This window comes from Phyllostomus hastatus, unplaced genomic scaffold (genome assembly GCF_019186645.2).
Source record: "Phyllostomus hastatus isolate PE091 unplaced genomic scaffold, TTU_PhHast_1.1 phas_contig_1, whole genome shotgun sequence".
Taxonomy (NCBI): domain Eukaryota; kingdom Metazoa; phylum Chordata; class Mammalia; order Chiroptera; family Phyllostomidae; genus Phyllostomus; species Phyllostomus hastatus.
The window spans coordinates 19,863,106-19,884,280 of NW_025333498.1; the positions used below are offsets into that span (position 1 = coordinate 19,863,106).

A 21,175-nucleotide genomic window follows, 5' to 3' on the forward strand; every position below is an offset into this window, starting at 1 on the left:
ATAGCTCAGTGGATTGAACACAGGCCTGCAAATCAAAGGTTGCAGGTTTGATTCCCAGTCAGGGCACATGCCTGGGTTGCAGGCCAGCTCCCCAGTAGGGGTGTTCGAGAGGCAACCACACATTGATGTTTTTCTCTCTTTCTATTCCCTTACCCTCTCTCTAAAAATAAATAAATAAAATCTTTTAAAAAGTTAATTAAGAATGGGTGTGTAGCAAAAAAGACATCTAAAATGGCCACTAAAACACATAAAAATGTGTGCAATATCATTATTAATTGGTGATATGTGAGCTATAATTACAGTGAGATTATGCTATATATACATCAGATTGCCCAAATGAAGACATAATAGCAAGAGCTGGTATGAATGCAGAACAATGAGAGCTTTCTTATGCCACTGGCATGACTGTAAACTGGTACAAACATTCAGGAAAACAGTGTGGCATTACTTACTAAAGTGAAGATACGTGTACCTTAGGCCCTGCAATTCTAATCTTAGGTGGATAGCCAACAGAAATGCACCCAAATATATACTAAGAGACACATATGACAATGTTGGTAGTAGCAACTTTCAAAATAGTCCTCAATTGTAAATGATCCCTATTTACATACCACAAGTAGAATGGGTAAATCAATTACATCATATTCATATACTGAAGTCATGAAAATAAACAAACTATATTTACATTCTACAACATAGATGAACTCCCAAACATAACACTGAGTAAAAAAAAGACAAGATCCAAAAAATTATACACTATATGATTCTATTTATACAAAGTTCCCAAAACCTACCTATAAAAGGCAAATTTAACCATAGTGTTTAGGGATGCATGCAAGTAGTAAAACTATAAAGAAGATCACTGCCGTGTTTGCCACGGAGGTCGTGAGGGTGCTTATCTTTGGGGAGGTGGGTGGGCGAGAGAGGATCGGGAAGGGACTGTGGGAGGCTTCCAGGGTGCTAACCATGTTCTGTTCTTGATTGTAGGAGAGGTCACACAGATATTCACTTTAATGACTTATTGAGCTGAGTCTTCTAATTGGTGTTCTTTTTATATAAGTATTATATTTTAAAATAAAGTTAAAAAAGCAGATTGAGGCGTATGTGCACATGAATAAAAACAGAAGAAGAAACCGCAGCTCAGAACATGAACACTAAGGGTTTGCAGTGAAGTTTTAAAAAACGGTTCTATCCTCAGCATGATTGCTGTTTCATCCAGGGTCCATTATTTTATTCGTCCTGGCATTATCTTTCAGCCGATTGGCTTTTTCATGCCAGAAAACCTCATAGAGATACTTTCTGAAGTCGAGGGTGCAAAAATAGGGGTTTACTTATATAATTTAAAGTTTAAAAAGTAATCAACAAAAATTTAAACATAAAATTGTAAGCAGTGGAAGAAGTTAAGAGAGATGAGGGAAGAATTGAGATAAATGCTCATCTTTCATATAGAGGGAGAGTAGGTATTGTCTAAAATGATAAATCAAGAACAAAGAAGCAAATTATTGAGAGACATGATAGAGGACATAAAATAATTAGAATTAGAAAAAAATTTTTAAAAACTTTCTTCCTAAGGTAGGGGCATAGAGAAGAAGATGGCTTTCCACTGTAAACTCTCTGCACTATTTGATTTTGGTTTTGTTTTTCCCATGTGCCTATTATTTTGATAAGTTTAAGAAGGTATTTATGAGATTCCAGGTTACATCATTCTCATCAGCTTGTTTATAAACTGCTTTTTGAGTTATGGCTCTATAACTATCTCAAGAATAATGTGTACAGTGTATCTTATGTATGCTGTAGCTAATAGCAAACGCCATTTCTGAAGTACTGTTAGGAGTTATTGCTGTGGCAATGAATAATTATTGTAGAGCTTCTGAATTATGATTTTATAATTACTTCTATTTCCTTTTAAACTTTATTTATGGATATGTTTAATTAGAAACAAGGCAGGTATACAATTACATTGTACACAGAGTAGTGGGAAGTTACAAACATTCCTATTCAACAGATGGAAAAGAAGCAGCTAATGTTATCAAATCAAGAGTAGACAAATCAATGACAAAAGTAAAATTTCCAAAAATAGTTATATTAATAATGTTAAAAATCTATATATTCTACATATTATTTTTAAACAATAAAATGAAGTTCATTTGTATTTCTGCTGCACTACTTATGTACCTTAAAAACACTACCTTTGGGGTGATGATCCGGAAAAAAATCAACTTATTTTTTTTAAAAGTAAAGTTTGACTATTGAATAATTGGTTCTATTTCTTTTTCTTGTAAAATTATAATTTCTGAGATCTTTAAATGCCTCATTTCATGATTTATGTTTGTAAAATATATACTAGAAATCTCTCCTCTAAAATTCTGAAAACAGTTTTGTTTCTATTTCCTCAAGTTTATTTTCCTCAAAATCTGAGTACTCCCATGTATACTATCTGCTAAGTATTTTGAAGTAAGAAAAATCTTGAGAATATCTGTTCTGGAGAAAGGGTCTTATAGTTGACCCAATACATCACACAGAAAACTCACATATTGTTTTGCATATAGTTGCTCAAAAACTTTGTTGTAATGAATCATATAGAGTAGTATAATATATAGTATAACATCATTACTTGAATGAAAACTTACAGTGTAATAAAAGTGATTAATCACGTATAACATATAATTGAAAGTACCTGTCCTATCAAATATGCTAACTAACTCTCGTCATTCACCCCATTCACCCGAGGGTGAGCATTTACTGCACATCCACTCGGTGCCAGGCGCTGCGCTGGGCTCTGCACACAGAGATGGACGAGACAAGATGCTTCCCCGCGGCAACTCACAGCCTGCTGGCTCCAGCAACCAGAGAATGGAAAGTTACAACACCATGTGACATGGACTCTGACAGGTCCAAATTTTCTTTCTTTTATTGCTAAGGTACTGAGGGTGTCTTGACAAGGTAGAGAGTAAAGAGGCAAAGGCTTTCTTGGCATAATAATTAGCAAGAGAGGAGTTCATTTCCCTTATAGAAAGAATCTGGAAAACTTTGGCCTCTTCCCCTAAACACACAAAAATTATCCTGGCATAGGAGGTCTTCTGTCCTTTTCCAGTATGGAGACGCTCAGGGATGGAGCCCTGACCCTGGGGAGTGCTGGTTGAAAGATCAGCAAAGGGGAAGGGGATGCCGTGGAGAGGCAAGGAGGAAGAGAAGTCCTGGCTTTTCACAGGGGCAGAGTCTGCATGGATTGATGTGGTGGGAAAAAGAAAGAAATATGATCAGTGTTCACAATTGGCTGATGGTGAGATTGTTACCCTTTTAGATGGTGGCATGAATGATGGTTATTGCTGTAGTGGAGGTTGCTTAGTGTCCCCAGGAGACTTATGGTTTGAGAAAAGAAGGGATTACTCAGTTCAAGCTGCAGAGCAGATGTGGAGAAGGTAAGGGAGGTAGGAGAAAACGGTTAAGAATCTGAAACTTGTTCTGTAAGGCTCTACCATGTGTCCAAAGATACCGAGCCCATGGCAGTGCTTTCTTATTACATGACAATCAGTCAATTACTGTGATTATTCTTACCCTCAACAGACTTGAGGGGCAGGAAGTACAGCTCAGTGCTGAGCAGGAGATGCTCCTTTTGAGGACGAGGGAAAAAAGAAAGGGAGGGCTGAGTTATCTTCCTCTGGGATTGAGTCCACAGGTGACAGAGACTTGTAGTACTCATCTTCACCATCAAGCACTTTGACTTGGCTGCAAGAAAAAAAAAGAGTTTGAACAGAAAAGGAAAACAAATGCCACAGTCACTTCTGGGGCAGCTAAAGTTGTTTGAGTACTTGGAACAGCGTGGGTTCCAATGCTGAGGGGAAGGACAACACAGAGGAGCTGGAGTCTGCTACACAAACCCTTTCAGCTCTGAGTAGCACACTGATAATGGCCTGATTTAGTGGTGCCTGGAAATTGTGGTCATATTGCAGCTAGATTTATGTGAATTATCTTTTCTGTTTCTGTCTGTTTCCCACTGGATGAGAAAATTTCCCTCCTGACCTTCTCCAGTTCTTAAACTAGTACCAATTACCTACCTTACTCCTAGTCTCTGAGATGCTAACGATGAAATGAGCTCGCTCTTTAGAGTCCTGTCTAATGACTGGAGGAAATTTTCCTGTACCTTTCAGGCCCAGGAGGAGGGTAATGTGGGGGAAACCTCCTATTTTCACTGTGTGGTGTGTTCTTGTTTGTGGGAGAGTTTTATACAACCCACTATGTCTCTACTTAGGAAGAAAGTACAGTTCTCTGAGAAAATGATGAGAAATAACATTTGCCTTTAGATGGCAATTCCAGCCTTTTCAGACAGAATAGATTCAAGTTTTGTATACTCGCTACTGTGAAAAGTAGTTTCTAATGTCAATAATAGTGGGGCTATCCCCACTGCATATTTTTAGAAGCCTCTCAGGAAAGTTTTGCATTTTCTGTAATATCACAAAGGACCCCTTCTGTTTACAGTTGCTTAGAACTAAGAAGACAGATATTTACCCAAGTTTTCTTGGCTTCCTCTTGCTCCCTTGATATTCTAGAGTTCCCTGTGGAGAGGGCCAAGAACACACAGTCAAAGCAAAGCAGCAAGTCGTTAATTTTTAATTCAAAGTGATTTTGTGTTGAATGCAAGCAGATGCTGATAATATCAGAAGTCACAGCATAATTTTTTTGATCAAAGGGCTCAAGTGAGCCTGATGAAGCATGCATCTTGCTCGTCTTTGATAAACCACATCAATTATTCACCGTGAAGGCAGACATCCTGACATGAAAGCAACAGATAAAGAGCCTAAGCACATGTTCGAGAGGAGAGCATGAGAGAGTGGGGGTGGGGCTGGAGGGGCTGGAACAGGTATTAATAACAGAATTATTAACTGGAAACAAAGCCAGTGAAACAGCTTTATGGCCACTTTGAACTCACATTTAACTGGTTATAGTACATGGTGTCCTCGGGGCTACTCAGCATTTTGGGCTGCTGACATCTTCGGCGGGGTGTTGGCTGCTTCTGTGCAAGACCATTTTCTGAACCTGCAACAAGAGAGCAAAACCTTGCTGTAAACCATCCAAAGTTTTGGGAAAATTAAATAAAACATTGCTCTTTGCATACGTGCATTTAGTAAAAACTGTGTCCCATTTTAATGGGCATGTTAGAGCTTTGCTATCAGTAAAAGAAATACCACCCTAAAAAAACAAACACACAGGGATTGTGGAGGGTAAACAATAGCCACTGTCTGTGACTTTGCCCTCATCTTTCTTATCTGAATCAGCAGTCAAGAGTGACAGACAGCAAGTAGATGTGTCCACACCAGTGAAGGAGAGGCTCGTGGTCAGCCTTCATGGAATAGAAAGCGCCCTCTTAGTGAGATAACTCAGCTAGGACGAGGAAGGCGATCTGGGGTGGTTTGCACCACATCCTACAGTGAGCGCCGAAAGACATCTGGAGCACACACTCTTGGGTAGATGAGAAACAAACCTTTTGGTGGGATACGTATTGGAGGAAAAATGGCTTGTGCTAGTATTTACTGAAATGCTTTGAACAATGCCATTGATCCATGCAGTCTCTGGAGGTAGCGCAAAGGAGAAGGGGAAAAGGTGATTGCTCAGTTTCATGGAACAAGCAGCCTCTATGTTAGTCTTGATTTCAGAATCCTGGACCAAGAGTGCACTGGAGGTTAAGAAACCACGTGTCCAGTGAAGTGATGATTTATTTCCCTTCCAAGCAGATGACTTTTGTGGAATCGGCTGTCTTTTTTGGCACTCTATGTGAATCAGGGCTCAGCAGTTCTAACTTCTTGTCAACACACACACACAGCTGCAGTAGAATATTGTTCACGAATGTCATAGTCTACAGAAGAGATATCATTTTCCTGGACAAAGTGTATATCATAGACTAATTACTCATAAAAAAGGGTTGAAGATTTGTAGTCACAGTGTGACCTCATGAGAGATTCCTACTATTTCAGGAAATTCTGGGGGAATTTCTAAGTAAAGAATGACTCAGCAGGGACCATTTGAAATAGTGAATTATTAGTTTCTTAAGTATGAAGTTTTACATTTTTATTTTTCTTGAATTGGAACATATTTATGTTAGACCAATACAGGATTTTAGGAAGCATCCATTTAAATACTCATTTTCTTTTTTAGAAAAGGAAACTGAGGTCTATAAATGTTGAGTGACTTATCCCAGACCAAGTGGCAGGGTGGGGACCCCACTGGGTACCCCACCATAGATCTTTCACCTACTATTCTAGCAGTTAAAAAAAAACCCCTACAGCATTATTGTCTTTCTTAACAAGAAATATTCTTTTTGAAAGTCAAAGATCTAAGTAAAAGTAAGCTCCAGGAAAAATTATTAATTAGCATAGCATAAGGATGTTGCTTGTAGAGGGTTCTGGTAACCTTAATGGCCACCATCCACATCTTCAGGAACTCTGTGCAGAGGACAGGACTTCAGCCTCTTGTGCTGGTATTGTCCTCAGAGTACAAGGCATCCAGAATTGAAATGGTTCTTGCTTTCTTTTTCCTGTTAGTTCCAACACACCAACCTCCTGTTTGCTTTGCAAAATCCATATTATTTAATATGGTAGAACATGAGGTTGTGAGGCCCTTTGGTGTTATCTCCTCTGATTTATAGATTAATAAACAGAAGCATCTAGAGTTGAGGCTGCTGGTGTGAACATGCACTGGAGATCTGACATAGATCTCCTTTAGACTTTCTAATGTTACAGGAATTCCAAACTTGGCAACTCAAAAGACTAATCTTAAATAGTTTTGGGGTTCAGCTGGAGTTCAGCCCACTTTAGCTGGACTTTATATTTATATAGTGTTTACACTTGATCAGAGGCTTTTATTTATACTCTCAACTGGGAATGCTTAATATAAGATGTGGTTTTCAACTTTTGCTCTTGAACAACTTGATATTCCATGGGTGAGTGTTTTTCCTGATTCTTAGAAGAAATTAAATTATTGGATAGAATTTTCTCAATCTTAAAATTTCTCCCATAAGTTAAAAAAAATAATTGGTGCCTAATCATACAGTATCTATACTGCACTAGAACCTAGTGTAAACTGGTGTCTGATTTAGCACCAAATTTTAATTTTCATTATCTTAACTTTAATATCTCCATATTTCATGATGCTTTGTGAAGAGTGCTACAACTTCCAGGTGCTTTTCCATTGGAACAAATCTGAGCATCATTGATATATGACCAATCATAAGCAACCAGATAAATAATTGGGGAATGAATCATGATTCAGTGAGTGCTGATGGAACAATCTGATAGCAATATGCAAAAAATATAACTTCAATACAGATCTTATAACATCTATCCTGAACATAAGGTACTTTATCAAATATTGTGGGGGAAGATACAGGGATACAAGAAAAAGGCCCTGCCTTCAGTCCAGAAGAGGACACTGCATTTGGAGACATTAAGTGACTTGCTTAAGGCCATAAGCTAGTGTTGCTGGACTCAAATTAGCTTTGTAAAAAATTTCTAAATCTTTTACTTATCTCAATACACCTCCTGATTTTCATAGGCCACAATAGATTCCAGATGAGTTATATAGTTAAACATTTTAAACATTCCCATAAAAATCTTAGAAGGAAATGAAATAGACCTTTTTTTAACTGTGGGAAAAGATATGAGTGACAAGGATAGGTTCAATTATATTCCAGTAAGTTATTCTATATGATGGACAGTAACAAAACTAAGATGAGAGGAAGTGCAACAGAAAGATAAAAACAAATGATGACATATACACACACAAAAGTCTACTATCCATTAGATGGAAAGCCTGAATCGAGAGAAAGACAGAGAAATATTCATATATATTGAAATGCAATATTAAAAAATGTTCAGCCACTTTAACAAAGAGCTTTAATTAAAACACTACTGCCTTTCAATTAATTAGGATAAATCAAAAAGTCAAAAGGCAGTGTGAGAGAGGCCCCATGTACACTGCTGAGTCCTTAGGCTCCGCCTCTCCTGAAGCGCAACTTGACAATCTAAAACAAAAGCTGAACACGTCCCAACAAAGAGTTAAGCCAAAAGATAAAAAGAGACAATCTTCATGAAGATGGATAGTATAACACTTTTTGTAGTAGAAAAAAGCTAGAAACATGATATGTATTTAATAATTGGGGAAGAGTTAACTTTGAGATATAAAAATGATGTCATACCATGAGGCATCAATAAGGATGATTATGGGTATGGTGTTGATAGATGAAATTTCAAAATCCAGAAAAAGAAGCAAAACACAAATAGCATATAGCACATAGATTAAATCCAAACATGTATGCACTTTGAGTTTATCATGATCTTTGTGATAAAAGTTTAAAAATAAAAAATATCAATGAGGTATGTAGGAAAAAAATTTTTTCTTTCAAAAGATGAAGAAACCATAGCTAAGAAAGACTAATCTGTAAGTGTCAGAATGGAAGCCTCAACCATCTGTTGGCCTTTGAGCCAGTTTGCTTATGAGTTACAAAACAGTATGGTCATCTGACAATTACCTAGTTCACTTGAGCAGTTTTTATAGACAAACTGGGCAATTCAAGTCTGAAGGTACACATTAGAATATGAGTTATTTAGTTTGAAGACAATGAAGTTCATATTCTGAAACTGGCTGATTTCCACCTCACATAAAAGTTTGTAAGCCAAGTCAAACTCTCCAGTTTGTAATACATGGGAGATACCTCCCTATAGTGCTTCTTTAAAGAATATTGTGTCCTGAATGTCAGTTTACATTTAACATGGGTCTATTTCCTTTACAAGAATCCCTGCACCTTTTGATTTCATACTTGAGACCTGGAACATGTTTCTCTCCTGAGTTGTCACCGAAACTTATAATAAACTGGAAACAAGTCTGCCAGAAAATAGGAGAAATCTGGATGGAGTTTCAGGAGCCCAGGGAATGCATACTCTCTAATCCCAAATCGTTATACTTTGTGGCTGCACAATTGACCAAGCCCTTGATGAGAGACAAATAGCTGAATTCAATTGACGGCTTCATTATATAACTTCAAACAACTGGTTTGGAAGTTTAATATTTTAGTACTCTATTGAACATGCAGGTATATCCAGCTAGAGTTGCCAGATCAAATACAGGGCACCCAATTAAATTTGAATTTCAGATAACCAATATTTTTCAAATATATCCTGTGTAATATTTGGGACATACTTACATTAAAAAGTGATTGGTTGTTTACCTGAAATTCAAATCTAGCTGGTGTCTTTTTTCCCCCTTAAATCTGGCAACCCTAATTCAAGCAGAATTTAAGTCACAACTGAAGTTTTCTGTTCTCTCCTAAGGTCTCACAGACGAAGAGGGAAATGACTTCCTCTACTCTACTGGAGCTGTTGAATTATGGCTATTTTGGCTACAAATGCTCTTCTCAACATTGTCCCCTAACACCTAGTGTTTCACTTTTCATCACGTACTGCAGATGTGCCCGTCCTGGTAAATTTCCTAGCAGGATCTCGGTGAGGAAAGAACAACCACAAGGGAGAGCAGGGTGGGTCGTGCAATTCAGTTGTCCCAGCCTGGTGGGGCAGCACGGATGCTAGGCCCTGAGAAGTGGACAGGCAGTGAGCAGGGCTCCTGGGAGAGAGCACTTGGAGAGAACTGCAGTCCCTTGAGCCGTCCCTGGAGGCCTATGCAGGCATGTATGCTTTCTGAGTGGTGTGACTGCTAATCTGACTGCCATTTGCGGGTGAGGCATTCCCAGGGTCACTTGCCAAGTAAAACATCCCCTTGAAGCAAACAGAGTGTTCAGTGTTCTAGATGTACAGATGGCAAATCCCAAATGGGGGGGGGGTCATTGAAATAGGTTTAGAATTATGCCATTAATTTACAGAGCTCTGTCAACTCTGTGTGTAAAGGGACCATGAACACGTTTCTCTTCTGAGTTGTCACAGAACCTTATGACAAACTAGAGATAAGCCTGTCAGAAAATAGAAGAAATCTGGAGGGAGTTTCAAGAGCATGGATCATTTCTCTGACCAAAGTTCTCAGGGCACTTGGAGGTGACAGTAGCCCAGCAGTTGGCTAAATGATCTTTCTCCTCAGTGGTGTTTGACTGCATACTACTCTAGTGGACACTTACATGAAATAGTGTCCAATTTCCAGCTATGGAAAGACACTGTCTTTTTCAGCTATGGCGCTCGGGCTTCTAACCCTTACCACTTCATTTTATGTAGCACATCTTGTTTTGCAAAGTACCTTATTCTTTACTTTATCTCATTTTGGGCAAGTCAAATACCCCCAAAGAGATGTTATGAGGCATAGGGAGATTAAGAGATCACACAGCAAGTTAGAGGCAAAATCCAACTGAGAATTTGGGTTTCCCAGTGTCCTACTAATGGAAGGCCCCTTGCTTTTATATCCGAGTGGTCTGAGATCCAGGGAGCTTGAACCCCTCTGCCAGTCTCCCTTCAGAGGTGGGGCTAGAACTCAGGTCTTTTGATTCTAAATCCCAAAGTCTAGGCCATGGCCTCGATTATGATGCTTGTTCTTTTACTGAGATGTTCTTACAAGTTTTCTTCCATATATTACCATGGCTAGCTTTAGGATAGACTAAAGAATTCACTGGGTTTTTGTAAAACACACATACACAACTAGAAAGAGGGATTTCTCCTTTGGGGTGCATGTAATTCAGATCTTCCTTTCTAAGATGAAAGGAAAGCTCAAATTTGCCCAGTTGCCAAGTTATGTCATGAACTATCTTCTTCAAAATTGTAAAACTGCTACGAAGAAAACATCCCTGAGTTAAATTAGTGCCTGTGGAAGATGGTGGAGTTATAAATTGTCTATGTGGAGTTTTCTTGTTATTGTTAAGGAAGTGGTAATAATTTCCCTGGAAACCGTTTCATGGTTCAGGGTTTGGCACACACTCAACAAATGAACGAATGAATGGTAACTATTCACCATTCTTCTTAAGATTCGTTCCATCTATGTGGCCTCTTCTTTCCCTCGGTCATTCGGGATACATTTGCCAAGGCTTCCAACAGGAAGAGGGCCTCTTCTGTACTGGGGCAGCTCTAGGGAACCTTCAGTCTAACAAGGAGGGAGAAAAAATCAGCTTCTTAAAAACTAAGTTCATTAGTATTTTTGTCTTAATATCCTTTCAATATTTTTCTGGGAATGTGAATTCATTTGTTTTCACTCCACCCCAGAACACCGCTGTCAGTATTCATCTACAGTAATTTGTTACTGCTTTCCCTCCACTTAACAATAAAGTCATAAATATTTTTCCATGCTATTAACCTACCTTAAAAATAGTATCTTTATTTTAGAGTTACATTTTAAAATTCTTTTTATTTTATAACAATTTTATTAAAGTATAGGTGGAATTTTTTAAGGTATAAATAAACATGATACACAAATAAGTCGACCCCCTTACCCCACCCTCACACTAGCAGCAGGTGCTGGAACAAGTTTCTTATCTGAATTCCAGATTAGACTAAATGGCATCATTTCTAATTGCTGTATGGCATTTCATTTAATAGATGATTCATGATTAATTTATATAATTTCCTATTTTGGGCAATGTTTTTCTATAATGAGTAATATTTTGAGGAACATATACATAGTTTGATCTTTGATAATCTGCATGCTTTTCTTTTTTTAAAGATTTGATGTTTTCTAGCAAGAGGGGAAGGGAGGAAGAAAGAGAGGGAGAGAAACATAGATGAGAGAGAGAAACATCTATCACTTGCTTCCCACACACCCCCAACCGGAGACCCTGCCCACAACCCAGGCACATGCCCTGCCCAGGAATTGAAACAGGGACCCTTCACTTCCAACCAACTGAGCCAAACAGATCACGGCAATAATCCACATTCTTTCCTTAGGATAAAAATCTATAAGTGGAGTTATTGCCCAAAGGGTATACATATTTTCAAGTTATAATTTGTACTTCCATTTGCCATCCAGAAAGTGTGTAGCACACCATACTTCTACCACCTATACCTGAGGAGACCTTAAAGATGCTGTCTCATCTTTAAGAAAGGGTCTGACGGTTCAGTAGGTGAAAAAATGGCACATTGTTTGTGTTTTGATTTGCATTTTATTGATTACTTGGCAGAGTGAGTGAAAGTACACCCTTTCCACTCTCCATGTTTGTTAGCCTTTGGTGTTTCAGAACTCCACCTTTGTTGGAAGCAGCAACAAAGGTGATAGGTCCAAGGCTGGACCTAATGTGGATGAAACAAGTTTTTGCCTGTCTGGTGTGATAGGATGGTAGGTGAGAGGTCTCCCTGGCTAATAGGTGTGGAGATGGCTGTTTTAAAAATTAACATGTTATAAAGACATATTTCTCAAACTGATGTCATTTACTGCTTAAACATTTTTGCTATATTCAAGACACCTGTACCATTGTTTAATATTTTAAAAAATTAACAAATTTATTTTTTACTTAAATGGATTTCTTAAAAAATGAAACTTTATTCACTGTCATAAATGAAAAGCAGTGGCAACATTTCCCATAAACAGAAGTAAACCATTAAGTAAATGCAATGAAGACAATATTATCACACCTGAGCTAGATTCTGTCTCCCACAAAGTGTTCTGGGCTTTTAAAAAAGTTTTGTTAAGAAGAGAGGTGAGTACCTGGCTGGTGTAGCTCAGTGGATTGAGCGCAGGCTGCGAACCAAAGTGTCGCAGATTCGATTCCCAGTCAGGGTACATGCCTGGGTTGCAGGCCATGACCCCCAGCAACTGCACATTGATGTTTCTCTCTCTTTCTCCCTCCCTTCCCTCTCTAAAAATAAATAAATAAAATCTTTAAAAAAAAAGAGAGGTGAGTAAATGTGAGAAGACTTGGAGACATACTAACACCCTCACAACTCGCACCTTAATCTAAAGAATTTAAAATGAGAATTGAAAAAGGAGTGATCTTTCTTTTACATGATTATCATTTAATGTTATGTCCACACACCATTTAAAATCAATTTGCAAACCACCAACAGCCCATGTTCACACTTTGAGAAATAAAAAAAAGCAGCAGAGTCAGAAGAGCATGAGTATGAATCCACCTCTAGCACTTATTAGAGGTCTGAACTTGGTGATGATGATCACTCAAGTAGGGTTGTAGTAAGGCTGATGGGCAATATATGACAAGAGAAGACATGGTACCTAAGGCAGAGCAGGTGCTCCTAAGTGTTGTAATTCCAGTTATAAGGGAGTGGTTCTTCACCCTGGTTGCTGATTAGAATCACCTGAACGGCTTTTAAACATACAGATGTCTTGGCCTCACAGCTGGAGAGCCTAATTCGATTGGTCAGGGGTAGGGCTGTGGCATTGTTATCGTTGAAAAAGAGCCCACCCCTTCTTCCAGATGATCTTAATCTACAGCCAAGTTAGAAAAACCAGGGATTTTACCCTTTCCTAAGATTTTGGCTTGATTTTGCAAATTAGCTAGCTGCCATCTTGAAAAGTTGGCATAGGATCAGAGAAGTTTTGATTGGGTAGAAGGAATTCTGGGAAGGGCAAGCATCCCCAGTAGGGATCCTGGTATTGTCAGGTATTTGCTTTGTTCTGGAAGCTGTATCAAATGGCTTGAACCCAAAGCAGACACTAATTTCCCTGGACACTGGAAAAATTTTTCTTATTCCAAGAGAACAATTTTGCTGACCATGGAAACATTATCTCTGGTTTCCAGAGGTATGATGCTATTAAGTGCTGTTGTGGAGGTTTTGCTATATAAATAAAAGTCAAAGCCGAAAAGCAATTCTGACCAAGTGAGACTCTTTAAAGCACCACGCAAATGTAGGGCAAAAATGCTGGGATCTCAGGAGGGTTGGAACCAGTCAAAATGTTCAAAAGGCATAAGCTTAGAATCAGTTATACAGAATCAGCAATGGGTTGCCATGGATTTTCTTTTTTCCTTTTTTTTTTTGCTTTACTGTGCATAGTACCAAAAAAATTGGCATTATGTTCCCTCTCTCTGCTTTTAGGAATTTTAAATTTTATTTTTCAATTACAATTTACAGTCTATACAATTTTGTACGTTTCAAGTGACAGCATAGTGGTTAGACAGACATAAACTTTACAAAGTGTTTTCCCTGATATATCTAGTACCTACCTGGTACTAGAGTACAGAGTTATTACAATATTATTGACTGTATTCCCTATGCTCTACTTTACATCCCTAGTACTATTCTGTACCTACCAATTTGTATGTCTTAATCCCTTTGCCTATTTACCCAGTCCCCCAAAACTCCTACCCTCTTGCAACCACCAGTTTGTTCTCTGTATCTATTTCTGTTTCTATTTTGTTTATTTTGTTTTTTAGATTCCACACATGAGTGAAATCATATGGTATTTGTTTTTCTCTGACTGACTTGTTTCACTTAGCATAATACATTTTAGGTCCATCCATGCTGTCTCAAGTGGTAGAATTTCATTCTTTTTTATGGAAAAGGAATATTCTTTTGTGTATATATTCTTCAACATTTTTATCCACTCATTTATTGATGGGCTCTTGGGTTGCTGCCCTATCTTGGCTACTGAAAATAACATTGCATATATTCTTTTCAATTAGTGTTTTGGGTTTCTTTGGATATGTATCCAGAAGTGGAATTGCTAGGTCATAAAGGCAGTTCCATTTTTTTTCCTGAGGAAACTCCATACTGTTTTCATAGTGGCTGCACCAGTCTGCATTCCCACCAATAGTACATGAGGGTTCCCCTTTCTCCACATCGTGGCCAACACTTATTGTCTGCTGTTTATTGATGATAGCTACTCTGACAGATGTGAGGTGATATCTCATTGTGGTTTTAATTTGCACTTTTCTTTTTTGGTTTTTAAGTGATCTTTAATTGAAATATTTTTCTTCGTAGTTCTTAACTAGCTGGGACTCCACTGCACTGCTGTTGATGTCATCGGTGATGTCATGAGGGTGGCAGCCATCGACATTGCAGCCCAAAGACTGGGCCATCCCCAGGACCTCCTTAATGGTTCCAGAGAGCTCTCCAGCCAAAGATCAGTGCCCCATCTGTCAGGCAATGTTGATGATCTCATCAAAAGTGATACTTCCATTGTGCTTAATTTTTTTTTCTTCTTTCTGTCTCGTGGTGGTTCTTTGAGGGCTTTGATGATGAGGGCAGAGACAGAAGGCACTACCTCAGTCTGGGCCTGTCTGTTCTGAATGGTCAGTTTCACTGTGATCCCCAGACCCTTCCAGGTACTGGTTGCTTTGGTGAAGTCATCACCAAACTTTTTGGGAGACAGGCCCCGGGGGGCAGATCTTGGGGGCCTGGGTGGACATGGCACCGACTTCCCCGATGGTGCACCTCAGGTAAACGACTTTGATTTTGTTGGGGTCAGACTTCGGGGGCATGGTGGAGGTGGCTGGCGACTGAAGAAAGTTGAACCTTTGCCTCCTCTAAGCAGAAAGCCAAAAGTAATTTGCACTTTTTTGATTATTACTGGGGTTGATAATCTTTTCATATGTCTATATTGGCTATCTGTATGTCATTTTTGGAGAAGTGTGTATTCAGGTCCTTTGCCCATTTTTTAATTGGATTGTTTTATTGGTGTTGAGTTGTATGTGTTCTTTATAAATTTTGGATATTAACCCCTTATCAGATGTATCATTGGCAAATATCTTCTTCCATTCAGTAGCTTGTCTTTTTTTGTTTTGCTAATGATTTCCTTGGCTGTGCAAAAACTTTTTAGTTTGATGTAGTCCAATTTGTTTAGTTTTTCTTTTGTTTCCTTGCCCAAAATAATATACCAGGAAAAATACTGCTAAGAGAAATGTCAGAGATTTTGGAACCTATGTTTTCTTCTAGGAGTTTCATCATTTTGAGTCTTACATTTATATCTTAAATCCATTTTGAGTTTATTTGTATTTGGTGTAAGAAAGTGGTTTAGTTTTATTTACTTTTTGTATTTATTTTTCCAATTTTCCTAATACCATATATTAGCTAGATTATCTATACCTTGTATGTTCTTGCCTTGTATGTTCTTGTTCTATGGGTATTTTGTGGTTCCTTTTAAATTTTTGGATTATTTGTTCTAGTTCTGTGAAATATGCCATTGGTATTTTGGTAGAAATGGTATTAAATCCATACTTGTAGGTAGTATGAACATTTTAATGATGTTAATTCTTTCTGTCCATAAGCATGGTATATGTTTCCATTTATTTGTATCTTCTTCCATTTATTTGTATCTTCTTTAATTATTTTCTCCAGTGTCTTGTAATTTTCCAAGTACAGGTCTTTTACATCCTTGGTTAAATTTATTCTTAGGTATTTTTTGATACAATTGTGAGATTGTTTTCTTATTTTCCCTCTCTGATAGTTCATTCTTGGTTCATAAAAATGCAACCACTTTCTGAATATTTATTTTGTATCCTCTTACTCCACTGAATTCACTTATCAGTTCTGGTAGTTTTTTGGTGGAATCTTTAGGGTTCTCTATATACAGTATCATGTCATCTACAAATAATGACGATTTTATTTCTTCCTTTCCAATTCAGATGTCTTTTATTTCTTCTTCTTGTTTGACTGCTGTTTTCAGGACTTTCAGTACTACATTGAATAAGAGTGATGAAACTGAACATCCCTCCCCTATTCTTGATCTTCATGAAAAAGCTTTTAGTTTTCCCCACTGAATATGATGTTAGCTATGAGTTTGTCATATATAGACTTTATTATGTTGACATATGTTCTCTCTATTCCCATTTTGTGTGGAGGTTTTTTTTTTATCATAAATGTGTGTTGCATTTTGTCAATACTACTTTTTCTGCATTTATTGATGTGAACATATAACTTTTATCCTTCATTTCGTATATGTGGTGTATCACATTACTTGATTGGTAAATAGTGTACCAACCTTGTATCCTCAGAATAAATTCCACTTGATCATGGTGTATGATCTTTTTAATTTGGTTTGCTAATATGGTTTGCTAATTGCTAAATTTGGTTTGCTAATATTTTCTTGAGGATTTTTTCATGTATGTTCACTAGGATTATTGGTCTATAATTGTCTTTCTTTGCAGTGTCTTTAACTGATTTTGGAACTAGGATAATGCTGGCCTTGTAAAATGAGGTTGGGAGTCTTCCCTCCTCTTGAATTTTTTGGAATAGTTTGAGAAGTACAGATGTTAGTTCTCTGAGTGTTCAGCAAAAAATTCACCTGTGAAGCCATCCAGTCCAGGACTTGTTTGTTGGGAGTTTTTTGATGATTGCTTCGATTTTGTTGGTTGTAATTGATCTGTTCAGATTTTCTGTTTCTTCTTGCTTCAGTCTTGGAAGATTGTATGTTTCTAGGAATTTATCCATTTCTTCCAGATTGTCCAGTTTGATGGCATATGGTTGTTTGTAATATTTGTTTATAATCCTTTGTATTTCTCTGGTGTCAGCTGTTACATCTGTTTTATTTCTGATTTTATTTATTTGGGTCCTCTCTCTTTTTTACTTGATGTGTCTGGGTAAAGGTTTATCGATCTTGTTTATCTTTTCAAAGAAACCTTGAAGTTTTTAAACTGCTTATTTGGAGGCCTCACAATATTCCCTTCCATCCACCTGGTTATGACTGACCTCATGTGTACCCTTCCTGACAATGGCTGGCTATTCCCTCACTTTGGCCCCGTAACAGGCCAAGAAATATGGTCAAAATGGCCATCCAAACTGCACCCAGTGGGAAAACCTCATTAATTCAGCTTTTCCAAAAATGCCCACATGAAAAAGTCTCAGACCCAGGTCTGATGCTGAGCAGTCCCACAAAATCAGGCGGCAGGCTGAGAGATGTCATTTTTGGAGCCCTTAATGAGATGCAAATCACCTAGTGAACTACTTGCGAGCTAGGAAACAATGTTCTGGGTAAAAGCAGATAAAATTGGAACAAAAGAATGTCTTTGAAGATTGGAACGTCATTTTACATGCTTGAGGATATGGGACACCAGATAGTGCCGGTTTTACTAAATTAATTGTAACGGGGTCTTTGATTCTTTGTGACAGGGGATTCTGGGGCATGCCTCCCCAGCTCTGCTTGCTCTCTAAGTTGGGAACCTGGTTTCAGTTCCTGCTGTAGTGAGCAAAGAGCTGGAAATTTAGTGAAACGAGCACTGTTTGGGGAGTCAGAAGACATTGACATAGTTCTGGAACTCATTAGTGTGACCCTGGGTGAGTTGCTTACCCCTCTGGGCTTCCACGTTTTATCTGTAAAACAATGGGGTTAGACTAACATAGTGGTTTTTTGACAGAGGGTGGTGTGTGGTACATTACACATGTTCTTACCTTGAGATGCTGAGCTATTTTCTTTGGAGTCATGCTCTTTCCCAATGTGTGAGAATCTGGGTGCAGTAAGAGATGTGACTGATGGAAGTTCACTGTATGAAACTAGTGTGAAACCAGGGAAAGTGGAGAAATATTAGCTAAGAGGCTCTTTAAGCCTGACTGGTGTGGCTCAGTGGGTTGGGTGTCGTCCTGCAGACTAAGGGTTGCCAGTTTGAATACTGGTCATGGCACATGCCTGGATTGTGGGTCAGGTTCCCAGTTTGGGGTGTGAGGTAGGCAGCGAATCGGTGTTTCTCTCACACATTGATGTTTCTCTCCCTCTCTCTCTCCCTCCCTTACTTGCTCTCTAAAAATAAATAAATAAAGTCTTAAAAAAAAGAAGAAGCTCTTTAAGGTCCTTTGTGACTTTATGGTGCTATAAATAGAGTTTCAGGCCTCTCAGTGCCCCATCTGTGAGACGGACACAAATTCTGTAAACCTCATTTGCTTTTTGGAATTTAAAGGATAACAATCAAAATGCATTCAGGATTCAGGGGGAAAATTTCTCCACAACTACATCAGAATGTTGTTGTAATAGGATTCATTCAAAGATCAATGCTGCTCAAGGGAGGCTAATCTTAATGTCCTTCTGGGTCCATTAGGTTACTGACAGACGAAAAGACAGCATTTTTAACTTCACCTACTCAGCCTTCTAGCTGTGAGCAAACACTGCGATGTATAGGTTAGTATTGTACAGCTGTACAAACAGCCACCCAGTTCATAAATTCAAAGATATTTTTACACGTAGAGAGAGCAGTCATCAGTATGAATGACTTGATTTGGGGGATATTATACACACAAATGGATTGCCGGTGTGAGTGTGTGTATTTGCGAGAAACAGGAAAGTATATGAATAGTAGGCCAAAATGAAATCACAGGTATAATTTTGCCTGCATTAAATTAACGAGATGCAAAAGTAAAATCAATGCAGCATTAGTCGTGAAAAATTAGATCACTCTAGCTCTTCCAGTTTTAATCTCTGAAAAGTCAATAAAATAGGAAGTATCTGGGGGAAACAAAGTTGAATAGAAAATAATTACATTTAGGTTATTTTTCCTTTCATGTGCTTAATTTTGGAAAAACATTTCCTTAGTACACTGTAAAATTAAATTTGTTCCAACTATTCAGTAAGCATTTAAAGATTTATAAAAATAGTGAGCTGTTAGGTCTGTTCAGATCAAGAGTTTAGACCTCAGTTCTTCAGAGTCATGCAAAACTACTAAATTTCTTTGCCTTGTTTTCTTAGATTCTAATAAGAGATTGATGACAATTCACTATGGAAACAATAAACAGAATGACGACCTCTCATGCTCTCCCTTTCCCTTATGCACATAAGGAAGGTGTAAGAGACCTCTCTCCACTGGACTCATGATCTTTCAACAAATTCATGCTACCAACTTTTTAAAATCCCCCTTCTCTAGGTCACCTGACCAGTATAGCTATAAACACAATCCAGCATGTTACAAAACAAAACCCAAAAACCAAAATACCACCCCACCAAGCTTAACCAAATTAAATACAGCTGTTACCAGCATAGCTGAAAATGGGTATGTCCTGTGCTATACAGTGATTTAGGCCTTGACAAGAAAATTGATTATTGCTTTCACTCATGCTCCTTTGCATGCCACATATGAGGTGCTCTAACCATTGTCTGACCAGACTAAAAGACAGTTCCAGTGTAATTTAGTTTCAAGTTTCCAGACTAACATATTTCAGAGGATTCATATCAATAGTCCTCCACTCTTGAACCCTAAAGGAAACACTCAGGGACTCTGTTATCTTGGCTTAGTCAAGTGAAATTATTGTAATAACAATCGGAAACCTGGTAGCATTTATCTGACAATATAGAAAAAATCATATTAACAGGAGCTTTTCACTGGAGCAATCTTGGACGCCCGTGACGGCACCGGGAAATGCGCCACCAGCTCTGAAAGAGCAGGAGGTCCTGGCTGACTTGGCACCTTCCGACTTCCAGCTCTCACTGCCTCTCACCCTGCGTGAGATGGGGACCCAGCAGAGAGGGGTTAAATGGGTTGGGGAGCCTGTCCAGCTGGGGGTCATTAGCAATCAACGACCAGCTTTAAAAGGCAGCAGGAGACTAAGGGTCTCTGACAGGCTTGGCTCCATGCACCATCTGGAAGGAAAGAGGCTGTTGAAGCTGCATTAAAAAAAGACTTCCTGGAGACTCTTCCTGGAGACAGGAACACGAATAGTGATGCTATATTCAAAATGGTCCTTCCTTTTACAGAGTAGGGCCAGGTAGCCACATTTCCAGGCCAATCCCTAGCCTTAAAGGACTACTACTCATTGGGATGGGACCAGCCCAGGAAGCTCTGTCTAATGGTTTGATAGTAGCTAGGGATCAGAACATCCATACTAGTTAATAAGACAACGAGCATGTGTGAGGGCTGAAGCATGGGGCAGGTCACATACCAAACTCATCTAACTGTATTTTACACACTACAGTACGATCCACGACTAACAAGGGAAAACCAGACGGTTTTACTTAGGCTGTGCTCAAGTTGGTCATTTTAAGTTGGAATTTTTGATACAATGAAAACTTAATAACAAACTGGGGCTTACTTTCTATGGTCACTCTAAGGCAATATGTACAAAGAGGTGGCAGTCAAAGATGTTATTTATTGCATATAACTGGTCACTAACTTGGTTTATATTATTCATTAAGGTGCCTCTCTTTTTCCTTTTAGACTCCTGGTTCCCCCTCCCATTCCACCTTATCTATAAATATGTAAGAAAGAAAAAAATGTTTAAAATACAGAATTTTATTACTTTTGATCATGGATTGTTAGACTTACAGAATTAAAAGGTCTTATGGGATCTTTAAGATATATTACAATACTAATTTAGAATGAGCTGCT

The 21,175-nt window shown here is 38.3% G+C and overlaps 1 protein-coding gene across 1 annotated transcript in view; it reads right to left on the reverse strand.

Moving 5' to 3' along the window:
• Window positions 1-3,219: 3,219 nt before the first annotated feature.
• Window positions 3,220-21,175, reverse strand: part of MYO3B (myosin IIIB) — a 386,538-nt gene continuing 368,582 nt past the window's right edge. The window contains exons 31-33 of the mRNA XM_045820463.1: window positions 4,931-5,037; window positions 4,510-4,556; window positions 3,220-3,729 (exon numbers count right to left, since the gene is read on the reverse strand). Coding sequence (XP_045676419.1) covers window positions 3,591-3,729; window positions 4,510-4,556; window positions 4,931-5,037 — 293 coding nt within the window. The 3' untranslated portion in view covers window positions 3,220-3,590. The remainder of the gene's footprint in view (window positions 3,730-4,509; window positions 4,557-4,930; window positions 5,038-21,175) is intronic.